Source organism: Siphateles boraxobius, unplaced genomic scaffold (assembly GCF_051911475.1).
Source record: "Siphateles boraxobius isolate OS27281-9 unplaced genomic scaffold, OSU_SipBor_1 7, whole genome shotgun sequence".
NCBI lineage: Eukaryota > Metazoa > Chordata > Actinopteri > Cypriniformes > Leuciscidae > Siphateles > Siphateles boraxobius.
Window position 1 is genome coordinate 13,709,002 of NW_027509197.1, and position 22,295 is coordinate 13,731,296.

General features: G+C 36.3%; 3 protein-coding genes across 4 annotated transcripts; all 3 read left to right on the forward strand.

The window, feature by feature from the left end:
* The first annotated feature begins 176 nt into the window (after nt 1-176).
* Nucleotides 177-5,614, forward strand: umps (uridine monophosphate synthetase). Its single transcript, XM_077216163.1, has 6 exons — nt 177-457; nt 644-797; nt 1,907-2,584; nt 3,859-4,034; nt 4,557-4,671; nt 4,840-5,614. Exons 1-6 carry the CDS (start codon nt 290-292, stop codon nt 5,016-5,018), a joined length of 1,470 nt encoding a protein of 489 aa, XP_077072278.1. The 5' UTR covers nt 177-289; the 3' UTR covers nt 5,019-5,614.
* Nucleotides 5,615-10,255: 4,641 nt separating this feature from the next.
* On the forward strand, nt 10,256-13,396 carry cryba2b (crystallin, beta A2b). 2 transcript variants are annotated; one of them, XM_077216167.1, is made up of 5 exons: nt 10,256-10,365; nt 10,604-10,788; nt 11,979-12,120; nt 12,280-12,422; nt 13,194-13,396. In XM_077216167.1, exons 2-5 carry the CDS (start codon nt 10,628-10,630, stop codon nt 13,339-13,341), a joined length of 594 nt encoding a protein of 197 aa, XP_077072282.1. In that variant the 5' UTR covers nt 10,256-10,365; nt 10,604-10,627; the 3' UTR covers nt 13,342-13,396. The 2 variants fall into 2 exon arrangements, with proteins under 2 accessions (XP_077072282.1, XP_077072283.1); XM_077216168.1 differs by having other exon boundaries at nt 10,265-10,361.
* Nucleotides 13,397-17,065: 3,669 nt separating this feature from the next.
* On the forward strand, nt 17,066-19,640 carry fev (FEV transcription factor, ETS family member). Its single transcript, XM_077216699.1, has 3 exons — nt 17,066-17,153; nt 17,595-17,666; nt 18,309-19,640. Exons 1-3 carry the CDS (start codon nt 17,066-17,068, stop codon nt 18,854-18,856), a joined length of 708 nt encoding a protein of 235 aa, XP_077072814.1. The 3' UTR covers nt 18,857-19,640.
* Nucleotides 19,641-22,295: the final 2,655 nt, after the last annotated feature.

A 22,295-nucleotide genomic window follows, 5' to 3' on the forward strand; every position in this document is an offset into this window, starting at 1 on the left:
TATGTGTAAAACTCTATGCAGTAAGCATTAGCAATTAGTCTTAGTAAATAAACTATTTTTAACATGTGTTTTGAAAAGGTTATTTTCTCTCCCTAAAAGTCCATAGAGCCAAATTTATTAAAAGTTAAACAAACATCTTTAAATGTTGTCTTTTATTTTGTCGACGAGTAATCTCAGACATCCGCAGTTGGTGTATCACGTGTGCGTGGCTTGCGTCACTGAAGCGACATGAGTCTCGCGTCAAAGAATCACTACTACCCGCACTTTAGTTTACATTGTTTAGCGGAACATGACTGATCAAACTGAAATGGATGACACAAGTATAAATAGTTTAATCCTGAAACTACACGACATCCAAGCCGTCAAGTTCGGAACATTTAAGCTTAAAAGTGGACTCACTTCGCCGATCTATTTTGATCTTAGAGTAACAGTGTCCCATCCCGCGTTGATGAACCAGGTAAACACGTGCTCACTTTGAGTAATGAGATGATAAAATAAGTTACTGTTATTCAAAAAGCGTGTAATCGTACATCATATCCTGAGCATTTTTCTACCAAGAATGTTTTAGAAAACAAGTCATTCAGATCCTTCTTTAATTGGATGTCATTCGTTGATCATAAAATCATATTTTGTTTGTGATCAGGTGGCAAGCCTTCTTCACAAGCGTGCTGAGGATGCTGGTGTTCAGTTTGATAGTGTGTGTGGTGTCCCTTACACGGCTCTTCCCCTGGCCACAATCATCTGCTCTACCAAGCAATACCCCATGCTTATTCGACGAAAGGAGGCGAAGGACTATGGTATAATAGTGCAAATTTAACTCCACGCCATCTGTAATCCGTTTACTGTGTTTAAATTTCCCTAAACCAAAAATATTTGGACACTAAAGACACACTTTAAATTGTTTTGGGTAGCATATCAAACCAAGCAGTATTCATCAAAAAACAAAATCGTAAAACAATCCTCCAAAAAATTTTGTTCGGTAGATAAAGCAGTAGATTTGATGTTCAAAACAAGAACTGGTTGAAATACATATAACAATTACCTTGGATACAATGTAAGTCACTTTCAATAAATCCATGTGCCAAATGCGTAAATGTAAAATGAATGCAAAATTGATTTTCTGGTTGACAACGTGGAATGTCATGTGGTTTATTTGTGCATTTAGTGTCCAAATAGTTCTTGAGTTGCTACATTAATCATTTAGATTTACAAACAGTTTATGTATTTCATGGTGCGATTTGTAGTGTGAATCTGTATTATTATAGTTAACTAAAATCATAAAAAAGCATTTTCGTTACTTGAAATAAACAGTTATTCTATTAATTTATCGTCTATATATATGCATTTATGTATTAAACGGAAATAAAACATTAAACATTATTTTATTTCAGCTTGTTGCAAAGGCAGCATTTCCCATTTAGTGTAAATTGAGGTACTAAAATAAATAACTGAAATAAAAAAACTAATACGAATGACAAAACAAATATTAAATAAATAATATAATCGTAATATATTTTGGATATGCATTGACCATTAAACTGTTACTTCTCATTATTAATGTATGATGTTCAGAGTTTACATGAAGACAAAATGTTTACGTCCTCTGGCACATTTTACACGTACTGCGGTCAACACACTTCTGTTGTCCTTTTTGCTTCTGTATGTTTGCTGTGGTTTACCATTTATTTTTAGTACCTTATGATGCTTGTTATCTTGACTTTTGCACGGTCTCTCTATGTTTGTTGTCGATTTGAATGTTGCACCATGAAATGACATTTCACCCCCTCTGTGTATACTTGTAAAATGCCGGTCTGACAATAAAGCTCTCTTGAATAGTAGTTTTATTTATCTTAATGATACTAAAATACCACTAATCTGAATTGACTTGTGTTGTGAAATTCCCCAGGAACGAAGCGTCTCATCGAAGGAACCATCCACCCTGGTGACAGATGCCTAATAGTAGAGGACGTCGTGACCAGTGGCAGCAGTGTTCTAGAAACCGCTGAGGTACTAGAGAACGAAGGCCTGAAGATCACAGATGCAGTGGTGTTAATGGACAGAGAGCAGGGAGGCAGTGCCAGGCTAGCTGACAGTGGCATCACTCTTCATTCAGTCATTTCTGTCTCCAGACTTCTGGATGTGTTACTTAAATCGGGCCGAATAGACACGGCCACTTCTCAGAGCGTTGAGAGATTTGTTCAAGAAAACAACACCTACGTATCAGCAGAGAATAAGAAGAATGGCTGCTCAGCTCCTAAAAAGGGCTGTAATGATCTCGGCTATGGGGCTCGTGCGGGGTTGCCAGACACTCACCCTCTCGCTGCCCGCCTGCTGAAGATCATGGAGGACAAGAAGAGCAATCTGTGCGTGTCTGCAGATGTGACTCGTTCTGAGGAGCTGCTGGAGATCGCTGTGACGTTGGGGCCACTGATTTGCGTGTTGAAGACTCATGTGGACATCCTGCAGGACTTCACTGCAGACGTCGCCAGCAATCTGAAAGAGTTGGCTATAAAGCACAACTTCCTGATTTTTGAGGATCGCAAGTTTGCAGACATTGGGAACACAGTCAAGCATCAGTATGATGGTAGGTGTTTGTTTCACACGGTGGTGGATGTGGAGCGCTTGGAATTGACTAATCTTAAATTGAACTTGTATAGTCTGCACTAGATATTCATAGATCAAAGTGTTTGTGATTTACTCGACAAGGTTTATGGGGGTCAATGGAAGTCTTAATTCGCCCATACAAAAATGAAGGCCATAAAAAGGTCTTAAATCAGAGCAGAAAGTCTTCTTGTTTTAATCATGTCATCTCATTTGGTCAGTTTCACAGAAAACAATACTTCATATTTTGTCATTTTGTATCTCCAGTAAATGCATCTTGATTTAAGAATCTTCAGACATTTGCACGGGAAAACAAACTGGAAGAGAGAGATACTGAGGAAGAACGTCACTTTATTTGCAGTGTGATCAGAAGTTACAGTAAAAGTTATTTTCATATTCTGGTGGTTGGGAGCAGATTCAATGAATTAAAGTAATGGATCTTGAATGTTTCTAATTCAAATCATTGTGTTTCTCCCTAGACATTTACATTTAGAGAACATTGACTTTCTCTTCCCTTCATTTAAATTAGGCTCATATCCGAGGTCTCCCAAGACTGTTGGAAAAATTATTATTAAAATAATAAATATCTTGGTTTTAAGTTGTTTTTTTGCTCTACACAGTGCTTGTTTGTATATGTCCAACGCTATCTCACGACCAATTCGTACGAATTTGTACGAGTGATTAAATAGTGGCTAATTCCTACGACCTCACTCGTACGAATTTGTACGATTTGTCTGAACCCACGTGATGGGTAGGTTTAGGGGCGGGGTCAGGGGTAGGTCATTCGTACAAATTCATACGAATTGGGCAACTCGTAAAATATGTACGATTAAGCAAAAATCGTACTAATTCGTACTAGTGAGGTCGTATAAATTCGTACGAATTGCCGTGAGATCGGGCTGATATGTCTGTATTCTTAAAGGGATAGTTCACCCAAAAATCAAAGCTCTGAAATGAAAAATCATTTGCTCTCCATGTCATTCCAAACCTGTATGACTTCCTTTCTTCTGTGAAACAATCTTCATGCAGAACTTCATCATGCAAGGGTAAAAAATTGATTTAAAAAAAAAAAAATCAGACCTTTTTTTTATCCATATGTTCAGATTCCTTTTATTGTTTCACAGGAAAAATATTCACAGTTCTGGAATGACATCAGAGTAAATGACAGAAATGTCTTTTTTGAGTGAACAATTTCTCTAAATATTATTTTAATTTCTGTACAAATGTTGTTCACACAAAATATTCTTGTTTTTAAAGGTGGTCTCTATCGGATCTCCTCATGGGCGCACATCATTAATGCCCACGCATTGCCGGGTCCGGGTGTGCTGCAGGGTCTCGGTGCAGTCGGCAAGCCTCTGGGTCACGGCTGTTTGCTGATCGCTCAGATGAGCTCCCAGGGTTCCCTTGCAACAGGGGATTACACTCGAGCTGTGGTACGTCTTCTACTCTCTGTGAAGAACTAGATGCAAACACTTCCTCACTTCCAGTAACCCTTGTTTGTATTAATAATATTCTTTAATTGCTTAACTTTTTTTCTCCTTTAAATGTTTTAGTATTGTAGGGTCAAGGTGTTTTTTTATTTGTTTTGTCCTAGCTTAGTCCTTTAAAGTCGACATGAAATGTTCTTTTCTTCCTTATTGTGACTTATATCTAAGTGAAATGGCTTCTCAAACAAGAAAATTATGTAGGGCGGGACTTGATTTTGTCCATTGGGAATTGATTGTATCATTGTGGTTTGCTATTGTGATGTCATGTGAGTGACAGGTTGTCCCGCCCTCTCGCCAGTAGGCATGTCATCAGAGAAGAGATGTTGCTGCAAGAGGGGAGGGAAGTTACTTTAAGGATTACAAGGGCACATGTCATTTCTTAATATAATTTCAAAATTATATTTAAAAACAATCTTCTCTCACTTATTATTTAAGCCACTTATTTGAGTTGATTGAAATGTCTTTTAGGTCAAGATGGCTGAAGACCATTCTGATTTTGTGTTTGGATTTATAAGTGGATCGAAGATCAGTGACAAGCCTGGACTGGTTCACATGACTCCAGGAGTGCAAATGCAGAAAGGAGGTCAATTTTACTACTGAATACACATTGTTTTGGCATTAGCTTTCCTGTATATCCAAGTGTTTGTTTACAGAAGCTCGGAAATATTGTCTGGTATTCTGTTTACATTTGCCTGTTTTTAGCGATCAGATATCTGTGCTGTTTTTAATGTAGTTATCTTTTATTCTCCAGGGGATGAACTTGGACAGCAGTATTCAAGTCCAGAAGATGTGATCTGCACTAAAGGCTCTGATATCATCATTGTGGGACGAGGTATTCTTGCCAGCCCAGATCGGCTCCGAGCTGCAGAAGAATACAGAACGGCAGGCTGGGAGGCATATCTGAAAAGACTCTCACAGGCCAGCCAATGAAACCCCTCAGGAAAGAGGAACAAAAAATTGGGGCCGGTTAAATCTTGTCTGGTCTTTGTATCTCAGTCATTCCATCCACTTTAATACTAACCTGATTCAGATTACTCCCTCCTTGTTTTTGCTCACTTGGTAATAAAATGCTGTTTAAATACTTAGTAATAAAAGTGTTGTTTGACATGCCAAATCTCATTTTTTACTAATTGTAATATTTTAATTCAACATTGAACAGGGGAGCTTTGAATATATTTTAAAATGTAATTTATTCCTGTGATGCAAAGCTGAAGTTTCAGCATCATTACTCCAGTCTTCAGTGTCACATCATCCTTCAGAAATTATTCTAAAATGCTGATTTATTGCTCAGGAAACATTTCTTATCCATGCTGAAATCGGTTGTGCTGCTGACATGGAAAGCTTTTATTTGAGATAGAGATATTTTGTAATATTACAAATGTGTTAACTCTAAAGTATTTTAAGTATATTAATTTAAGTATTTTAGTTAGTATTAATAAAAAATAATTACTGACCCCAAATTGCAATGGCTGTGTACCTATACATTTTATTAAGAAAAATAAACCCCGATAAATGACAAGTTAAAAGTGACAACTTGCCTCCATTTCTCTTTTGCCTTAAATATAAGACATTTCCACCATTGTCAAAGCTAAAAAATACACATTTTGAAAGGATCTTTAATCTTGTCATCTCTTGCCAAATCCAGTAGGGGGCAGTATCACACCAGCTGTTTTATGCCAGTCAAGTGTTTTGATAGCCTAAATAAGAACAATGAATGGACAATAATATTATAATTGGGTGACAAGTCGCCCGTATCATTAAAAATATGGCCTTTCATTTTTATTTCGAGACGTATTGCCCATAGACTGTAAAAAATGTATTGCCCTATTTTCATTGATAATTGTGTAGTTACGGTTTAATGACAGCAGTGAGACATGCTACCCCATCTAAAACTTCCAAAAGGTTTTATCTAATTTCTATAATAATAATACAATTAAGTAGAATATGCTATGTATGCTTATTTATAAAATTAATTTGTCACTCTGAAAGACTACAGTGAATAGCAAAAAAGGCTACGGTGATTAAAATAATTGTCTGATCTCTGCATCTGTGTTTATTTAGAAGGCTTGTTTTCCCACATTTTCTTGACGTGAAGAGCGGAAACATGAAGTACAAAAAAATAACATGAACTCAGCAATATTAAATAGCATATTTTGCTCGGAAGATTAGCCTATATATAGCCTACTTTTTTTTTTTACCATTTAATGCTCCGTTTATATTTATGAAATCAACATTAAACATTCACCTGCATACCCCTTTCTTTCTTTTCTTTTTTTTTAAGTGTAAGAGGTCATCTTTGTACGTCCTCGCCTGACCTCACGCGCCCATCCGCTCCAGATGTCTCAACGCGTTGTATCTCGACGAAACGCGAGGTGGGTTTGCACAGAGCGACATAATAGAGAGAAGTAATCTGTGGACCTCCCATTTGACTCCCTGTGTCAATATTGGATGAGAGGAAAGTGCCGTGTGACAGGTGTCCAGGACAGAGTTCCGCGCGCATAAGACAGAGAGCAGATCAATGCATTTACTCGTGTGCAACTATATAAAGGCCTCAGCAGGTTTGCGTGCATTAGCAGTCGCTATTATAACGCTTCTGATGCGCCGAATGACACGGTGAGTTTTGTCAAGTTTTTTGTAACATTAGTTAGTGCACATTGAAGTAGACTAGGCTACTTTAAATTTCATGAAGTGTATATACATATTTTCATGTTCAAGAACATCATATATAGGCCTAGCTAATGTTTATATTGTTAATGAAAGTTACCTGAGAAAATAATTGTTCACATGATCTATTGTTCTTCTTTACTGATTGTCAGGAAAGAGGCCAAGTCATCGTCAGAAACCGAATGAATTAATGGACGTCAGAATGGATGTTGTATGTGCTTTCTGTACTTGTATCACGTTGAGCCACACGCACAATACCTGCAGATGAAATGGTTTTGTTCGTTCGGCTCGCGTTACGCAGATGCAGACACGCGTCAGTAAAACACCAGAGCAGCGGGATCCACGCAGAGACTGACATTTCCACTGCTGTCACAGTCTGTTCAACGAAACTTAACCGTGTAAAAACAATGAATAAAACGCGTATAATTTGCCGAGTAACTATATTGAATGGATAGCCTAAATAGCTATGTCGATATTATGTCTTGTTGTCATGTTATTTATTTGGTATTTAGACAAAAGGAAAACTCTGTTTGTTAAAAGGCTTATAGTTTTACCAGGCAACACTTGTAATACTGCAAGGCCATGGTTTATGATTTAAACCTTTATTTTTCGTCTTATTGACCATGTGATTGTATTTTAAGAACAATATAAATATGATAATTAGTAGCCTGTATAAAACAGAACTATTTTCTAGTCAGATCTTTGAGAGAAGCCTAATTGTTGAAGAACCAATGTGAAAATATCTTAACTAAATATATTATTGTCTTCCTTTTCATAATGGAGGCATGCAATGTACGTTATTCTGAATTGTTACATTATTTTAATAAAACAGAAAAAAGGGGAAATCTCAATTTGTATTTTTATTATTATTTGATACATTTACCGCTCTACTTATGTTGCAACAGACAGTACAATTGTTTCTGAATTAAGCATAGGCCTATAGGCTATTGCATTATTCCATAAAGTACTTGGCAAACAGATAGTCTACCTGCTGGACAGGAGTTGCCTGTTGGCTATGTGGCAGTTAAAAGGGTTACTGTTGAAAATGCAAATAATTTTTTTTTTTTGTCTTGCCCTTGGCAGTAAATTAGATGGAAATGTCTGTCTCTGTCTACCATGGCCATGTTCTGCAGAAGCACCCGTCCTTGTGTGCTCAAACACATAAAGGACATTATCAGAGCAGATGTCACCTGCACTAGCTGTCTGGACCTGTCCACATTTGCCCTTAGAAGGATTAGTTTCCATGGCACCCTAAAGAAAACATCATCCAGCACTAACTATTCAAATAGCACCGACCAGTTTCACTGCACCTTCACACCTGTTTGTAAACTGGCTAAATAAATGAATGACAATCAGGAAAAACAATATGCACACCTATGGTTTGATGGGGCTGTGCACAACACACAACAATAATAAACATTTAAAAAATGTATTTCATGTTTATCTTCGCATCGAAATAAAATGTGGCCATTTTACAGCTTGATTCGAGCTCAAATGAAATGTATAATATGATATGTCAAATCCTGCTTTTCTGAGCAATGACACTGTACTCCTGGAGTGACACGGAAGCATCACACTTTCTGATTTGCAACGGATTGATTTGCATGTCAAATCGCTCTGACAGTTACACTGGGTTTTGCATGTGGGATGTTTACCTTGAACACACACGTACAGTGCATCATCATCATCTGATGATGTCATCAATTCCTCATCTCTTATGCTCATTAAAGCTGCATTTAGCCTGTTTTTTAAAAAAAATACAGTATCAAAATACAGTAAAAACAATAATATTATAACATATGATTCAAATATGCGTATTCTGTTTTAATATTGGGTTGTAATTTATTCCTGTGATGGTAAAGCTGAATTTTACTCCAGTCTTCAGTGTCACATGATTTACTTCAGAAATCATTCTAATATATTATGCAATATGATTTGGTGCTCAAGAAACATTTCTTATTATCATCAATGTCGAACACAGCTGTGCTGCTTAATGTTTTTGTGGAAACTGATGGGTTTTTTCAGGTTTTTTTGAAAAATAAAACGTTTGTCGACGAACAGCAAAATAAATATATTTCAAAAATAAATCTTTTGTTATATTGTTTATCGTTATATACATATGCCTTTTGGTCAATGTAATGCATCATCACTCTCTCTCTCTCTCTCTCTCTCTCTCTCTATCTATATATATATATATATATATATATATAAAAAGAGAGAGAGAGAGACAGAGAGAGAGGCGGTGAGATAATGCATTAAATAATGCATTAAATTGATCAAAGGGATATATTAAAAATGTGTGTGTGTATATATATATATATATATATATATATAAATAAACATATATATATATAAACACGCATACACTAGTAGCAGAGAGAAATTATGACATAAATTCAGATTATATGTATATATATATCTGTGTATATGTGTGTGTGTGTATATATATATGGAGGCAACTTAATTATAATTATATTATTCCTCTTTTTTGTATCAGGACGTGTGGGATGTAACTGGCTATCCTGAGAAAATGAGTGGGAGCTCAGATCTGCCAAATCAGGATAACAGGACAACAGCTGTGCGCCCTGCATCTCTACAGCACCTGTTCTTATGCAAACAACGCCTAACAGGTGAGAACAATCACATATGCATGCACTGACATACATATTATTCATGCCTTGGCTTATTAGAATATTTTATAGGGTTTGGAATCCAACATAATTGTCTATGTCTTGTCTATGAATAATAAAACTTAATGCTGTAGTGATAAAGGTCATACAAATGTACTGAAATCCAGAGCTGGTCATGCAATAAAGAATCACACCACAAGATGTCATCAAAAGGGCTGACCAATGGATAATGTTCAGTTTAAGTAGGCTATAAAAATAATGTTTATTTTTTTATTGAAATGATCATGTTACATGACACTTGCTTGATATGACAAATCTGACTATGCTTATCACATTTCAAAAGTTACTTTTATAATGTATTATTAAAGTTGTTATTTCACTAAAACAGCTGTATGCCCTATTCATCTGAACAGCTGCAATTATTATAGATTAAAAAAGGATGTATATTATCTGTTGTGAATTTGGCAATGGGAATTATACTCTCAAATGCAGTGATTTTCCCCCCATTGCATGCATATATTGTTGTTCAAATGATCTCAGAAACAAATAGAGAAATGTTTTATTCTGTGTATTATGTATTCCAATATGATTCATGTTCAGCATCATTACTATAGGTCAACAACAGCCAGTTCTGCCCAGGGAGAACAGCCACAAGCAGGCACCAGAGAGTGACCACGGACGGCTCAGCCTAATCTCCAACAATTCTGCTATTATCTGCCCTATCCATCGCCATTGTGAATAGCCAAGGGTCCAGCATGGGGGCAGAGAGTAGCGTTTTGATGAGTCAGTGGGTCTAAGACCTCCACAATAGGCCGCACAGGGCTCCACAATAGTGGAGGCTAATGCGGTTTTTCTGTTGGCTGCTGCTGAGTGTGCAGGCCTGATGCGCATTCTGCACTAAATGAGGGGCCCTATGCTATAAAAACACTGGACAAGGGCTTGGCCACCACATTGATTATACTGGATCTGTCCCACCTCAGTACGTGAGTATGCCACTGTCTTAGCCCTTCAAAGTGAAACATCGGATTCCTGTACAATGATAAAGAGCGAAAGTGATTTAATTGAGCAAAAAATATCCTGCTAGCAGAAAACAACTACTGTCGAAACTTTATCCAAGAATCATTTTTCACGTAGTCTACCCAGGAATAATTCACAATGGTGCATGAATTCACGCTGTGGTCTTGGTTATGCCCCTCTCCTCTCCTTGTTTTCCCGGTATAGAGAGCGCGGTGATCGACAGCAGCCATGAATCCGCAGCAGCAGTTGGAGCAGAGAGGGAAGTTTAGGATGACTGTGTTCGAGGAGGAGTTCTTCCAGGGAAAGAGCTGTGAATTCACGTTTGAGTGCCAGAACATTCTGGACAGAGACTTCAGAAAGATTCGCTCCATTAAGGTGGAGGACGGCCCGTAAGTGTAACCTCTGGATGTTTCGATGTGCAAAGGGTGAAGAAGGGGGATATATGACTGCCATGTTTAATATTGGAGATATATTTTGATTGATTAATACTGTGAGATATTTGTAAAATTAGAAGTAATGTATGTTCATGTATATAATATATATACACAACCGTTCAAAAGATTTTTTTTTCTTTTGTTCAGCAAGGATGCATTAAAATGATCCAAAGTGGCAGTAAAGACCTTTAGAATGTTACCAAAGATTTATATACCAAATAAATGCTGTTTCTATTCTATATCCTTATATCCTGAAAACACACAATTGTTTTTAAAGCACAACAGTTTCAACATTGATAATAATAAGAAATGTTTCTTGAGGACCAAATCAGCATATATATATATATATATATATATATATATATATATATATATATATATATATATATATATATATATACACACACACACACAGTAGTGACCAAAAGTGATGTCCAGCCTAAAGGAAAATGGACATATTTACCCTTTATTCAACTATTGTTAAATATTTCTTAAAGATTTTGTAAGCATATTGTATAATTCTGCTTGGACTGCTTTATTTTTGATAACGCAACATGCAAAATTGTGCGACATTATTTTGCCAAGCTATCACACAAGGAAATTATGAACACAAGAGAGAACCAACAAAATATGCTTACAATGTATGTTTTTTTTTCTGCAAGCTTTTTCTATGTTTTTATATATATTGTTGTTGTTGTTGTTGTTTTTTTATTACTTAAACATGCCTACATTCAAATTAAAGTGACTATTTGCAACCTTCATAACATACATTTAGCAACATACTTGATAGCCAAACATTATGGCATCTGCACAATGTCCCACAAAACCAGCAATTTTAATTGTCATAAACAGCGTTTCCATCTGTAACTATAGTCTGAATAGCGTTTTTTTATATTTATATATATTTATACGAACTGGAACAATGACAGAGAGATAGCAGAGATAGTGTGTGTGGCTGGCAGCTGCCGGCTGTGTTGTGGCTGTCTGTGATGATGACAGATGAGCTGATAAAAGAACACAGAGCCGCTCATTCAGCTTTACCATCGTGTTTGCCTTTGCCTTTGTGTCCTGATCAGCAGCGATCATTGCCATGTAAAATGATGTTGCTTCATGGTTTGTGTTGACTATGACATTCTGTCTCTCAGCTGGGTGGGGTACGAGTATCCTGAGTTCCAGGGCCAGCAGTTTATCCTGGAGAAAGGAGACTACCCCTGTTACCAGGCCTGGAGTGGCAACAGCAGTTACAGAACAGAGCACATGCTCTCTTTCAAACCTATTAAATGTGCTGTAAGTTGATCCCATTATGTCAAATCTGCAAAGACTTTCTCATACGGCCTCTTTCATCATCTCTTTGTTAAAACGGCACATTAGGTTTACTTCATAACAAATATCCTCCTAATCATCCTACCGTGACCTCATTTCCCATACTCACCCTTTCCCCGACAGAACCACAGTGACAGTAAGATTACCCTCTATGAGTGTGAAGAATTCATGGGACGTAAATTTGAGATGTGTGAGGACTATCCCTCCCTCCAAGCCATGGGTTGGTGCAGCAAGGAAGTTCCCTCAATCAAAGTCAACTCAGGAGCGTAAGTCACCTCATCACTCTCAGGAAAAAAAACAAATTCTATATAGAACCCTAGAGTTCTTGACTCATTTTTACAACCATTTAAGCCAAAAAGGTTCTATTATAAGAAGAAATGTATTAAATGATTGCAAATACTTTCATATTTAACAGGTTTTTGCTATTTTATTTCTAGTCATAAAGTGTTCATAAAAATGTAATAATGAATTAAAACTAAATTAATGAATTAAAACTAAACCCCACCTGACAGAATCCTATTAATCCTATTAATATAACTGTATTTAATAATTTAGTTTTTTAAATGTTTGTAACTATTAATTTAAGTTATACAAGATTCAACTCATTATTTAAAGTTCGATTAACGTATATAGTTGAAATGGCTTAAACATCCAAGTTGATTGTACTTCAACTTTTTTTTACAGTATATATATATATATATACACACACACACACACACACACACACACACACACACACACACACACACACACACACACACACACACACACACACACACACACACACACACACACACACACACACACACACACATACACACACACACACACACACACACACACACACACACACACACACACACACATTTGCAATGTCAGTAAATGTCTTCCAAACGCATTTCTTACAGAGTGTGTCCTTTGTGGATCTCCTATTCTTTGTTACAAATAGTATATCACTTATGTAATGTAGCACCTCCCTGCACACAGTCTTATTAGTGTGCGGTGCAATAAATGAGATTTGCCTTTTTCTCCGGCAGCTGGGTAGGCTATCAGTTTCCTGGTTACCGTGGATATCAGTACATCTTTGAGAGAGACAGACGCCAAGGAGAGTACAGATGCTACAACGAGTTTGGCACCCAGGCACACACCAATCAGATCCAGTCTATGCGCAGAATTCAACAATAAGACCCCACACCATTATGTACACATCATGTCATGCCATGTCATTACTATAGGCAATAAAGACATTAATTAAACTATGGTAAAAGAGTACTTTTTTTTTAATAAAACAACTTCTCTGCTCAAATCATGGATCTGCTGTGGTAATTCTTGATGTAAAAAACAAGCAGGTCTGATGCTTTTTAAAGAATATGTAATTAGAGCAGGCCTCCCACATTTTAAAAGAAATGTAATCATGCAGAAATTTTGGCAAGATTTTTTTTTTCTGAGATAGACTACACTTTCAATGGAGGAATAGGACACTTCGTTACATTTAACAATTAGGATTTTTTACACCAGATGAACACCACCAAGTCTTGCAATGATGCCCACCATCTGGGTGATGTCAGACTGATATTTCTAATAAACAAGAGCATGAGTACGTTCATGTTAGTGTCATGCTATTTTTTCTTTGTGGACCTGTTTTTGGGGGATTTTAGCTACATTTACATATACATTTATACAAAATAAAACAAACATATTCATATATGTATATATAGGCCTATTCAAGTCCTAAAAGTATTGTTGGTTGCCTTAAAATTTTGAGTTCTTTGAAATAAAAAATTTAAGTTAATATAATGAAGGAGATTGGTTGAATTAACAGAAACCAAAAATATTATCTAAACCACATTAATTATCTAAGTTGATTTGACAAAAGAAAAAAAGCTGTGATAACCAATCATGAAAATATATTTTTTTGTGTAAAAATATAAAAAGCGCTGTTAATAAATGTTTAAATAAATGTATATTTAATGTGTTTAAAAATGTAATGAAAACCTCTTTCTATTTTAACAAATATTTTATGTTACATATTTATTTAAATCATCTGCCCATGGAGAATCAATAAAAAAGTGTTGGTTTTTTTTTTTACTGCAAGTTTACTTGCAGAATTAGCCCTCTTTTTTTATTCTCCATGAGCTAGGGGGTGAAAGTTCTCACGTGTTGTCACCGGTCTGGGTTTTGTCTGGAGCTGTCCGAGGTCCTTACCTTTGTGGATCAAATAATTGTCGTAACCTACATATTCTTGTTTGAATAGGCCTATACAGTTTTTCGTTGATGAAAACAGCCGAGGTCTAATGCAATGGACGGATCCTTTTATCGATGAAGGGGTAAAGGAATTACGGTTTCTTTTTCGTCCAATCAAATCGTTTGTAACACTGGGATCCGGGTGTCATTCCGTCTCTTATGTTTGTTGTGTGTAACCGTAACCTTTCAGGACTCAAGCAGTATTTGGCTGCACACACCCACTTCCAGAATCAGACGAGTAGTTGCTGTTTGAAAACTTGCTCCCACACCCAGTCCAGGATCTCCTAATAAAATGTTAAACCATACACACCTTTATCAAATACACATTTCCCTACCAGCTGATTAAAAGTGTAGTACTGGTTCTTAGTGCAGTGGTTATAAGACAGACAAGAGTGCTGAAAGCAGCTGGATCTGGGACAGGCTGCAGTCTGACATAACAGGACGGGGTAAGTGAACTTATTAAGGGAGCAAACCAGGACAGAGACCTGCACTAGCCTATAAGTATTTAGAAGAAAAAAATGGCGATCACAAATCCAACTTTATAAAACTGCATTGTAGCCTAAACATGTTTAATTAATTAAACTAAACGTACTACCAAAAATGATAACCTTAGTCAAACAATTTTAAGTAGGCCTAATCTAAAATATTTATTCAAGTAGCATTCGTATTTAATAGGACTGAATTAACCCGACTACAAGGTTACATCGACAACGGAAGTTGAGACCAGCGTAAAACATTTTGTTCTTTGTAAAACAATGTTTGTGCTGTGTAGTTTCTCAAACTTTGATATAATTGACTATTCCAGGTTTGCCTGTATTACCGATCCCTGACCTGAAATAATTGTCAAAAACAAAAAGTGCAGCTGTTACAACGTAGCCTATACCCCCTACCGGGAAGAGTTGTAAATTTACGTCAAATGAAACGTGGACATTTGTGGTAATCGAATTTACTGTTAAATTAACTATTATACCCCGATCACCTACCCATTTCATTTTAATAATTTTAACTAAAAATGATAAACAAAGTACAAACATTTAAGACATTATTTTTTTCTACATGTAGGCCTATGAATCTAGCTAAAATTAAACAAGAGAATCTGTGAATTCAGTTACATGTAGGCCTACAGTGTATAATCGTACAGGCAAATTACAGCTACCATTAGAAACACAACTTATCTTTAGACTTATTTCAGATTTGATCCTTTCTCTTTGCATTTTTATATTCTAGATCTCTTATTTGATTCGCATATCGCATTTATCTTTAATTATTGCATTTAGGTGTTTTGAATTTATTCATCAGAAGCAGGTCCAAGGCCAGCATGAATTATGTCGAGTGCATGGAAAAACTCAAGCATTGCCTTGCATCCGAGGCTTGTTTAAGTTGCCTGCGATGTCTTTCATGACTCAGGCAGCTAAAGCAAGTCTGGGACGCCAGAGACAGCACGACAAAAACAACTACAGGATGACTCGCCTGTTTCATGTGTGTTTGTGTTAATGATGCTTCTCTCACAGTTGAAGCTGCTGGGGATTCTTTATTTTTATGCAATTAATACAGCTTAAATATACAGAATAAGCATACTACAGTGTATTATTTTATATTATTTTTTTCATATTTTTATCATTTTTATATTTTCTTTAATATTTTTAATATTATATATATATATATATATATATATATATATATATATATATATATATATATATATATATATATATATATATATATATATATATATATATATATATATATGGTTTGAATAAAAAACACACACCCATGTACAGATGGACAACATTAATATGTTTGCTCGGCACAAAAAAAAGTAATAAAGCATTTACCTTCTTTGTCTGTTTTTTTTGTCACTTCATTGGTCGACGAGTGTCGTATGGGATTACTGTAAAATATATGGTGAACCTTAACTGCTTTGTTGTCTTCCACATTTAGTTTTTTTTTTTTTTTTGAAGATTTGGTTTTGTTAAAAGGTACATAGAATTCAAGGACTATAATATAATAAAAAAAGGTGTCATAATAAAATGTTTACCCTATATGTACTGGAGTTATTAATAAAGAAAAAAAAGTTATTTTGGGTTCTTTTTAGAGCACTTGGGTTCTTGTCTCAGTTTAAAAATAATAATGTTTTGTTTAATGACAACCAGTGCATTACGTAACAGTATAACTGAACCGATCATAAGTGGCACATGGTTTACAATATTGCGCATTAAAGCAACATACGTTTGGGATAAAAATGTTCTTGTTTACCATTATGCACTGAGGCATGGTTAAAAGGTAAATATTCTCAACCAACATGGAACAGGCCTTTCTGTTTGCAAAGAGGTAAAAAGGCGGAAAAGAAAGAGGATCTGAACCGGTTTCCATGTCAAACACTTCAATTCTCCATAGAAACTCTGATCTTAACGCAGAAACTTTATTAAACCTTGATGGTGGATTGATAAGACCGAATTTCTATCGGTTCCTTTTTATTGTGGAGACGGGGAGGGATGGCAGAGGTAAATTGCTCTTTTAATTAAACCAATGCACCGAAGGAAATTGCTGTCTGAATATTGTCTCAGAGATGGGGCTTGTGACAGTTGCCTGGAAACTTCAATCTGTCTCACATTTATTCCAGATCACAGTTTTGAGATAAAGTTTAATAAAAATCTTTGCGCCAATGAAAGCCTACCCTTTCACGTCCACCACCACCACCACAATGCGACAGAACTGCGGAGGAAGCCTTATGTTTAACATGTATCTCTCAGGTACATAGTCTTTTTGTGCGTAAAATGAGAAAAATTGCTGAAATGAGTGAAAAGAATAGGGCGATGCTAGGGGTCTGCGGGTGTACGCTGCGCACCACCGCCGGTGGGTGACTTCTCCATCTGGAACGCATGTCCTCTTTTGTCGGAAATCGGATATCCTTTTTCCTGGACGCGTTTCCTGACCTCAGCGCTGAAGTCTGGGCAAATACATCGAGCAGCAACACGACGATACTCATACTATTTAAACTCTTTTATTGCGAATTCTTATTTATAGATGGATGACATTACGTGGTTTTCCTTTAAAATTATTACAAATAGGCCAATACACAAACAAGTGGAAATATGTTTCATGCATATTTTACTTTTTATTCCTTTTCAAGTAGCCTACATATAGAATATGAATTCTAATTGTCAGACGTATTTTTAAACGTTTTCTTCCAGACCCCACAGAAAATCTTCTGAAGGAAAGCAAAAGCTCTTCTTGGACCCCCATCAACACAGGCGTGCAGAAAGGTGAGTGCTGCGATGGATTGTTGACAGACGAATTTTCTTACTTTTGTGCAAAAATAAATAAATAAAAGGTTCTTACATAATTTTAAAAATAACTATTGTGTGCATTACGCAAAATTGTATACACACTTTTGTTATTATTATACCTAAAAAATAAATCTTTAAATAAAAAATAAAGTACCCAATTAGAAGGCTATGGGCTGAGAAAAACAATGTTGTGCTGCCAAAACAACCTTTCAGAGAACATTTGAGTTTTTCTGAATAACATTTAAATACTAAAACCTTTTTATACTACAAAGAACCTCCAATAGAAAGATTCCATGGTTGTTTAAAGGTTCTTCATAAAATCATGCCAATAAAGAACCTTTATTTGTAAGACTGCAGAACCAAGAAACCAATACCCTAATCTATAATAAAATATCAAATGTTTTTTTTAATCTCCAAATGACCATAGCCTATAACCAACTCAAGAACCCTATACAGTAAAACTGTTTTTAGAAGAGTGATTTTAACTTCAAATAACTTTTATTTTCTATTTCTATTTCTCTATTTATTCTGTCTTCACAGAATATTGATAAAAAAGGTTGCCCTCCTTGTTTTCCCTACATAGGCTACATGTAAGCCTACTTTCCTTCCATTTTATAGGAAGTGGACAAATCCAGCTATGGCAGTTTCTCCTGGAGCTGCTATCTGACAGCGCCAATATGACATGCATCGCCTGGGAGGGGACCAATGGAGAGTTTAAACTCATAGACCCGGACGAGGTGGCCCGACGGTGGGGGGAACGCAAGAGTAAACCGAACATGAACTATGACAAATTGAGTCGCGCTCTGCGCTATTACTACGACAAAAACATCATGACCAAGGTACACGGAAAGCGATACGCGTACAAATTTGACTTTAACGGCCTGGCGCAAGTGTGCCAGCCCTCTTCAACTGAACAAGCTATTTATAAGTTCCAGAGCAACTTCGCTCCCATCCAGTTTTCAGGAATTTCCAAACTCAATCTGGTTGCTCCAGGTGTTGGTCCGTCGGGGTTCTCCTACTGGCCCGGATCTCCTCCCACCCTATACCACAGCCATAACCTGCAACCGCCAGGACCCTTCGGTGCCGTGTCTGCGTCACATTTAAGTTGCGTAAACAATATCAATACTTTAAACAACCTGAATAATATCAATACTCACTATAACTGATTAAAAAAATGTCTCAGGAGTGCGCGCCGATAGGCTATAACCTATTCAAAAGCGCAAACTAATTCATAGCCAACTAGCGCAATCACTCCAGATAATACCGTAGCCTAATCATTTACAATGCGCATGAATAGGCCTTAAATTCTTTACTCGATTGAAAATGATTATTTTGGCTTAACATTTGAAGGATTGTTAATGTTGACCATTATAAGATAAGAAAACAATTTAGCGCCATCTTATGGATAACAAATAACATGGCTAATTCATCATTAATATCAGCTGTGTTGATCAGTTAAAATCGGGGTTGCCTTAGGCTACCTCACAAACCTTTGAGGTCAACAAAAGAGAAGACAAAATTAACGTAGGCTAATGTTGGAGAGATACTACATGGTAGCCTACGAGAACAAATGATAAGAAGCAAAAACGTGTCGCTACTACACATGTCGAGCATATAGTTCACACTTAACCCACATAAAGCGCTTTGATATGTCGTTATTTATTTACGATAGTAATTATGAGTGTTGGTCGAAAACATTGGGCATAGGGTGGACGGTGTGGGTCTGAACATTAGGCATAGCCTACATTTCAAAAGCGTATGTCCTAATAAATCGTAAAGTATAGGCTAACTATGTTTTTTTTTCATAGCCTAAATGGTCTACTTAAACACGAGAGTATAGGCTACTGATCACCAGTTTGTGTTGCCTATACTTCCCTTCTTTTTGCTCTGTTGATAATTTGGTTATAATGTATTTTGCTTGTGATAAAACATTAAATTTTTAAAAAAGTCTGATCTGTTATAGGGTTATTCTTTGTGTTTGTATCTAACCTGGCTAAAGTTATTTTGGGTGGTATTTGTGAGTAGCGAAATTTTTATTTAATTAATTCTGAAAAATGCAAAATTTAATTAAATTGATTTTGTATGAGGGTAGAAATCTTTGCTATAAATGAAGTTTTATGTAACAAAGTTCGGGAGGAGCATGTTCAGGTAATCATCCAATCAGCACAAGAAGAAGCCAGTATAAATAAAGCCTTCCCTTACCTCCTGTCTCATGACTAATTTCTCAGCATCCCACCACCACCCCTTCACCCCACATTCGGCTGGGTCCGCTCATAGATACCTATGATCTCTAAGGTCATGGGGGGAGTACTCTGGGGTCGGGCCGAATTCTGAGCTCGGAGCCCTCCCCCCGGACAGCAAGACAAATACGCATTATAATATTAAGTCAGATTTCATTAACATGCAAACTCGTCAAAGCCTCAACATTTAAATTCCGGCATCACTTACTCACCCTCATGTTGTTCCTGTATGAATTTCTTTGTTATGTAGAACAATGTGTTTCCGTTGTGAAGCTGCTTTGATAGCCTACAATCTGTATTGTTAAAAGCGCCATATGAAGGTGACTTGACTTGGACATACGTTATTTTGAAGAATGTTAGTAACCAAATAGTTGTGGTGCACCATTGACGTCCATAGTACATATATTTTTTTCCATAATGGTGCCTCACAACTGTTTGGTTAGCGACATTCTTCAGAATATCTTCCTTAAAAAGCTGAAGAAAGACATTCATACGTTTGGAACACCTTGAGGGTGAGTAAATAATGACAGAATTTTCATTTTTTTGAGAGAACCAAGGGGGAAATGCGTTATCACTCTGTGCTATTTATTATTATTATTATTAGGCCTATTATTATTATTTTATTATAATTGTGTGTGTTTTTTTAAATACAAAGTTCTATTTTTTTGGATATGATTAGTCACTAACTTAAATAGTAAAATTGAGTAATTTAAAAAATGTAATAGGCCTAATAATAATAATAAATTAGTTGTAGCTATTTATCTGACTAAATGTCCCAACAAGTAAAAAGCTTACACATTGGCTATGCTGTGGCTGCCAGCCATCGGTACGCACTAAGAAAACAGCATACTAAACGTTAACAAAAGTTGGAAAATATTGTCACAGTGTTATAAAACGGCCGAGTGTGTAAAGCATCTATGGTTCCTAACCACATTCCTGAGGCCCCCCCAACACTGTTCATTTTGCAGAACGCTTCGTTCTACAATACACAATCAGGACATAAGAGGGCGCCATGTAGCTATATTCCATCGTACCTACAACTGCGCCGCAGGACATGCTTTCAGCTTTATGACAAAAAATACTAAAAGAGGCAAACTGGGGGAAGTAAGAAAGAAATCCCAACCTTTTCCTGTAATGTATCGTGACTAAGATACATACGCATGGCAATGCAGTTCAGTTGGCTATTTTTGTGTCAAATGGCTTTCTTGTATAGGCTAATTGGCTAGTTGCTTATTTGATGTCATGATGAGGAATTTCTCCAGCATTGCTGTGTATTGTGAGGAGACCCATAAGTCCCATCAGTGTGATGTGCATGCCAATAGCAGCTCTACTGGGGTCCGCCATTTATGGCAAGATTTGTTTGCACTGACACACTGGACTTATTTTAAATAGGTTCTAGTCTGGCCAACAGAGCCAGCAGCTTAAAGAAAGGGTTTGGGACAACCAAAGCTATATCTGTATGTGAGTCTAGCTTAAGGATCTCTAAGGACAGTTTTGCTCGCTTTTGGGGAGATAGAAGTTACACTTTTTGCTCCATTGAATATTTCTCTGACTCTGCTTATTTTTTGAGTTTTTGTGTAGACACAGACCTTGTTCACTTTCCGTCGTTATTGCCCAGATAAGGATACAGCTTATTTAAAAACACATAATAGTTGTAACACATAACACATTCCCCAATAGTGGATTTATGGGGTAAGTTGTCACAATAGAACCTATTACCGTATAAGCTTTAAACAGTACAATAATTATGAAACACTTGAAGCACGGTTTGATAACCATCCGTAGCCTCCCCTATAGATTAGGCTAATGATTTTGTTCACTAAAATAATCAATAAACGTCGGTGCATTTGTCAATAATATGAAGATACCACAGCCCACTTTTTGTGACCTATGATTTTTAAAACCATTGATCAGCTTATATGTAACCCTAGATATAATTCAATTAAAGTAGTAACTATGCACAATTCTTATTACTTAACAATAGTAATCTTTATTTTTTTACTCAAGAGAAGTAGTGAAAGTGAAAATGTAAGTCAATAACAACAAAGAGCATCTAATCTATATTTCCATAGGTCTTCCTCAGTACTCTATGTGCTAAATCACTCTTATAATAAGCTCTTTTCAGCTGCAGCGTCTCACTGAGTGAATGTACAAGAGTTAATCTGGACATTATGTGTGCTTAGTCCAGCAGCAGCTTTTGCATAACAAACAGATGGGAGGAGAACATTTCCAATCTCTTTTGTCCTAAACAAGTATGTAATCAAGCAAAAACACTTCCTACTTTTGCCTTCCTTGTAAACTCAATCGCACACTTTATGTTCATGTTTTAAGGCACTTAAAAATGCCCAATGCTTTAGTTTCTTAT

Excerpts from the sequence above, each read along its gene's own strand:
- umps (XM_077216163.1), top strand. The coding sequence starts at position 290 with ATGACTGATCAAACTGAAATGGATGACACAAGTATAAATAGTTTAATC. Across the intron at positions 2,585-3,858 it reads AGTCAAGCATCAGTATGATG|GTGGTCTCTATCGGATCTCC; the intron begins GTAGGTGTTTGT and ends TTGTTTTTAAAG. Across the intron at positions 4,035-4,556 it reads GGGATTACACTCGAGCTGTG|GTCAAGATGGCTGAAGACCA; the intron begins GTACGTCTTCTA and ends AATGTCTTTTAG.
- fev (XM_077216699.1), top strand. The coding sequence starts at position 17,066 with ATGAAAGCCTACCCTTTCACGTCCACCACCACCACCACAATGCGACAG. Across the intron at positions 17,154-17,594 it reads GTTTAACATGTATCTCTCAG|ACCCCACAGAAAATCTTCTG; the intron begins GTACATAGTCTT and ends GTTTTCTTCCAG. Across the intron at positions 17,667-18,308 it reads CAACACAGGCGTGCAGAAAG|GAAGTGGACAAATCCAGCTA; the intron begins GTGAGTGCTGCG and ends TCCATTTTATAG.
- cryba2b (XM_077216167.1), top strand. The coding sequence starts at position 10,628 with ATGAATCCGCAGCAGCAGTTGGAGCAGAGAGGGAAGTTTAGGATGACT. Across the intron at positions 10,789-11,978 it reads ATTAAGGTGGAGGACGGCCC|CTGGGTGGGGTACGAGTATC; the intron begins GTAAGTGTAACC and ends TCTGTCTCTCAG. Across the intron at positions 12,423-13,193 it reads ATCAAAGTCAACTCAGGAGC|CTGGGTAGGCTATCAGTTTC; the intron begins GTAAGTCACCTC and ends TTTCTCCGGCAG.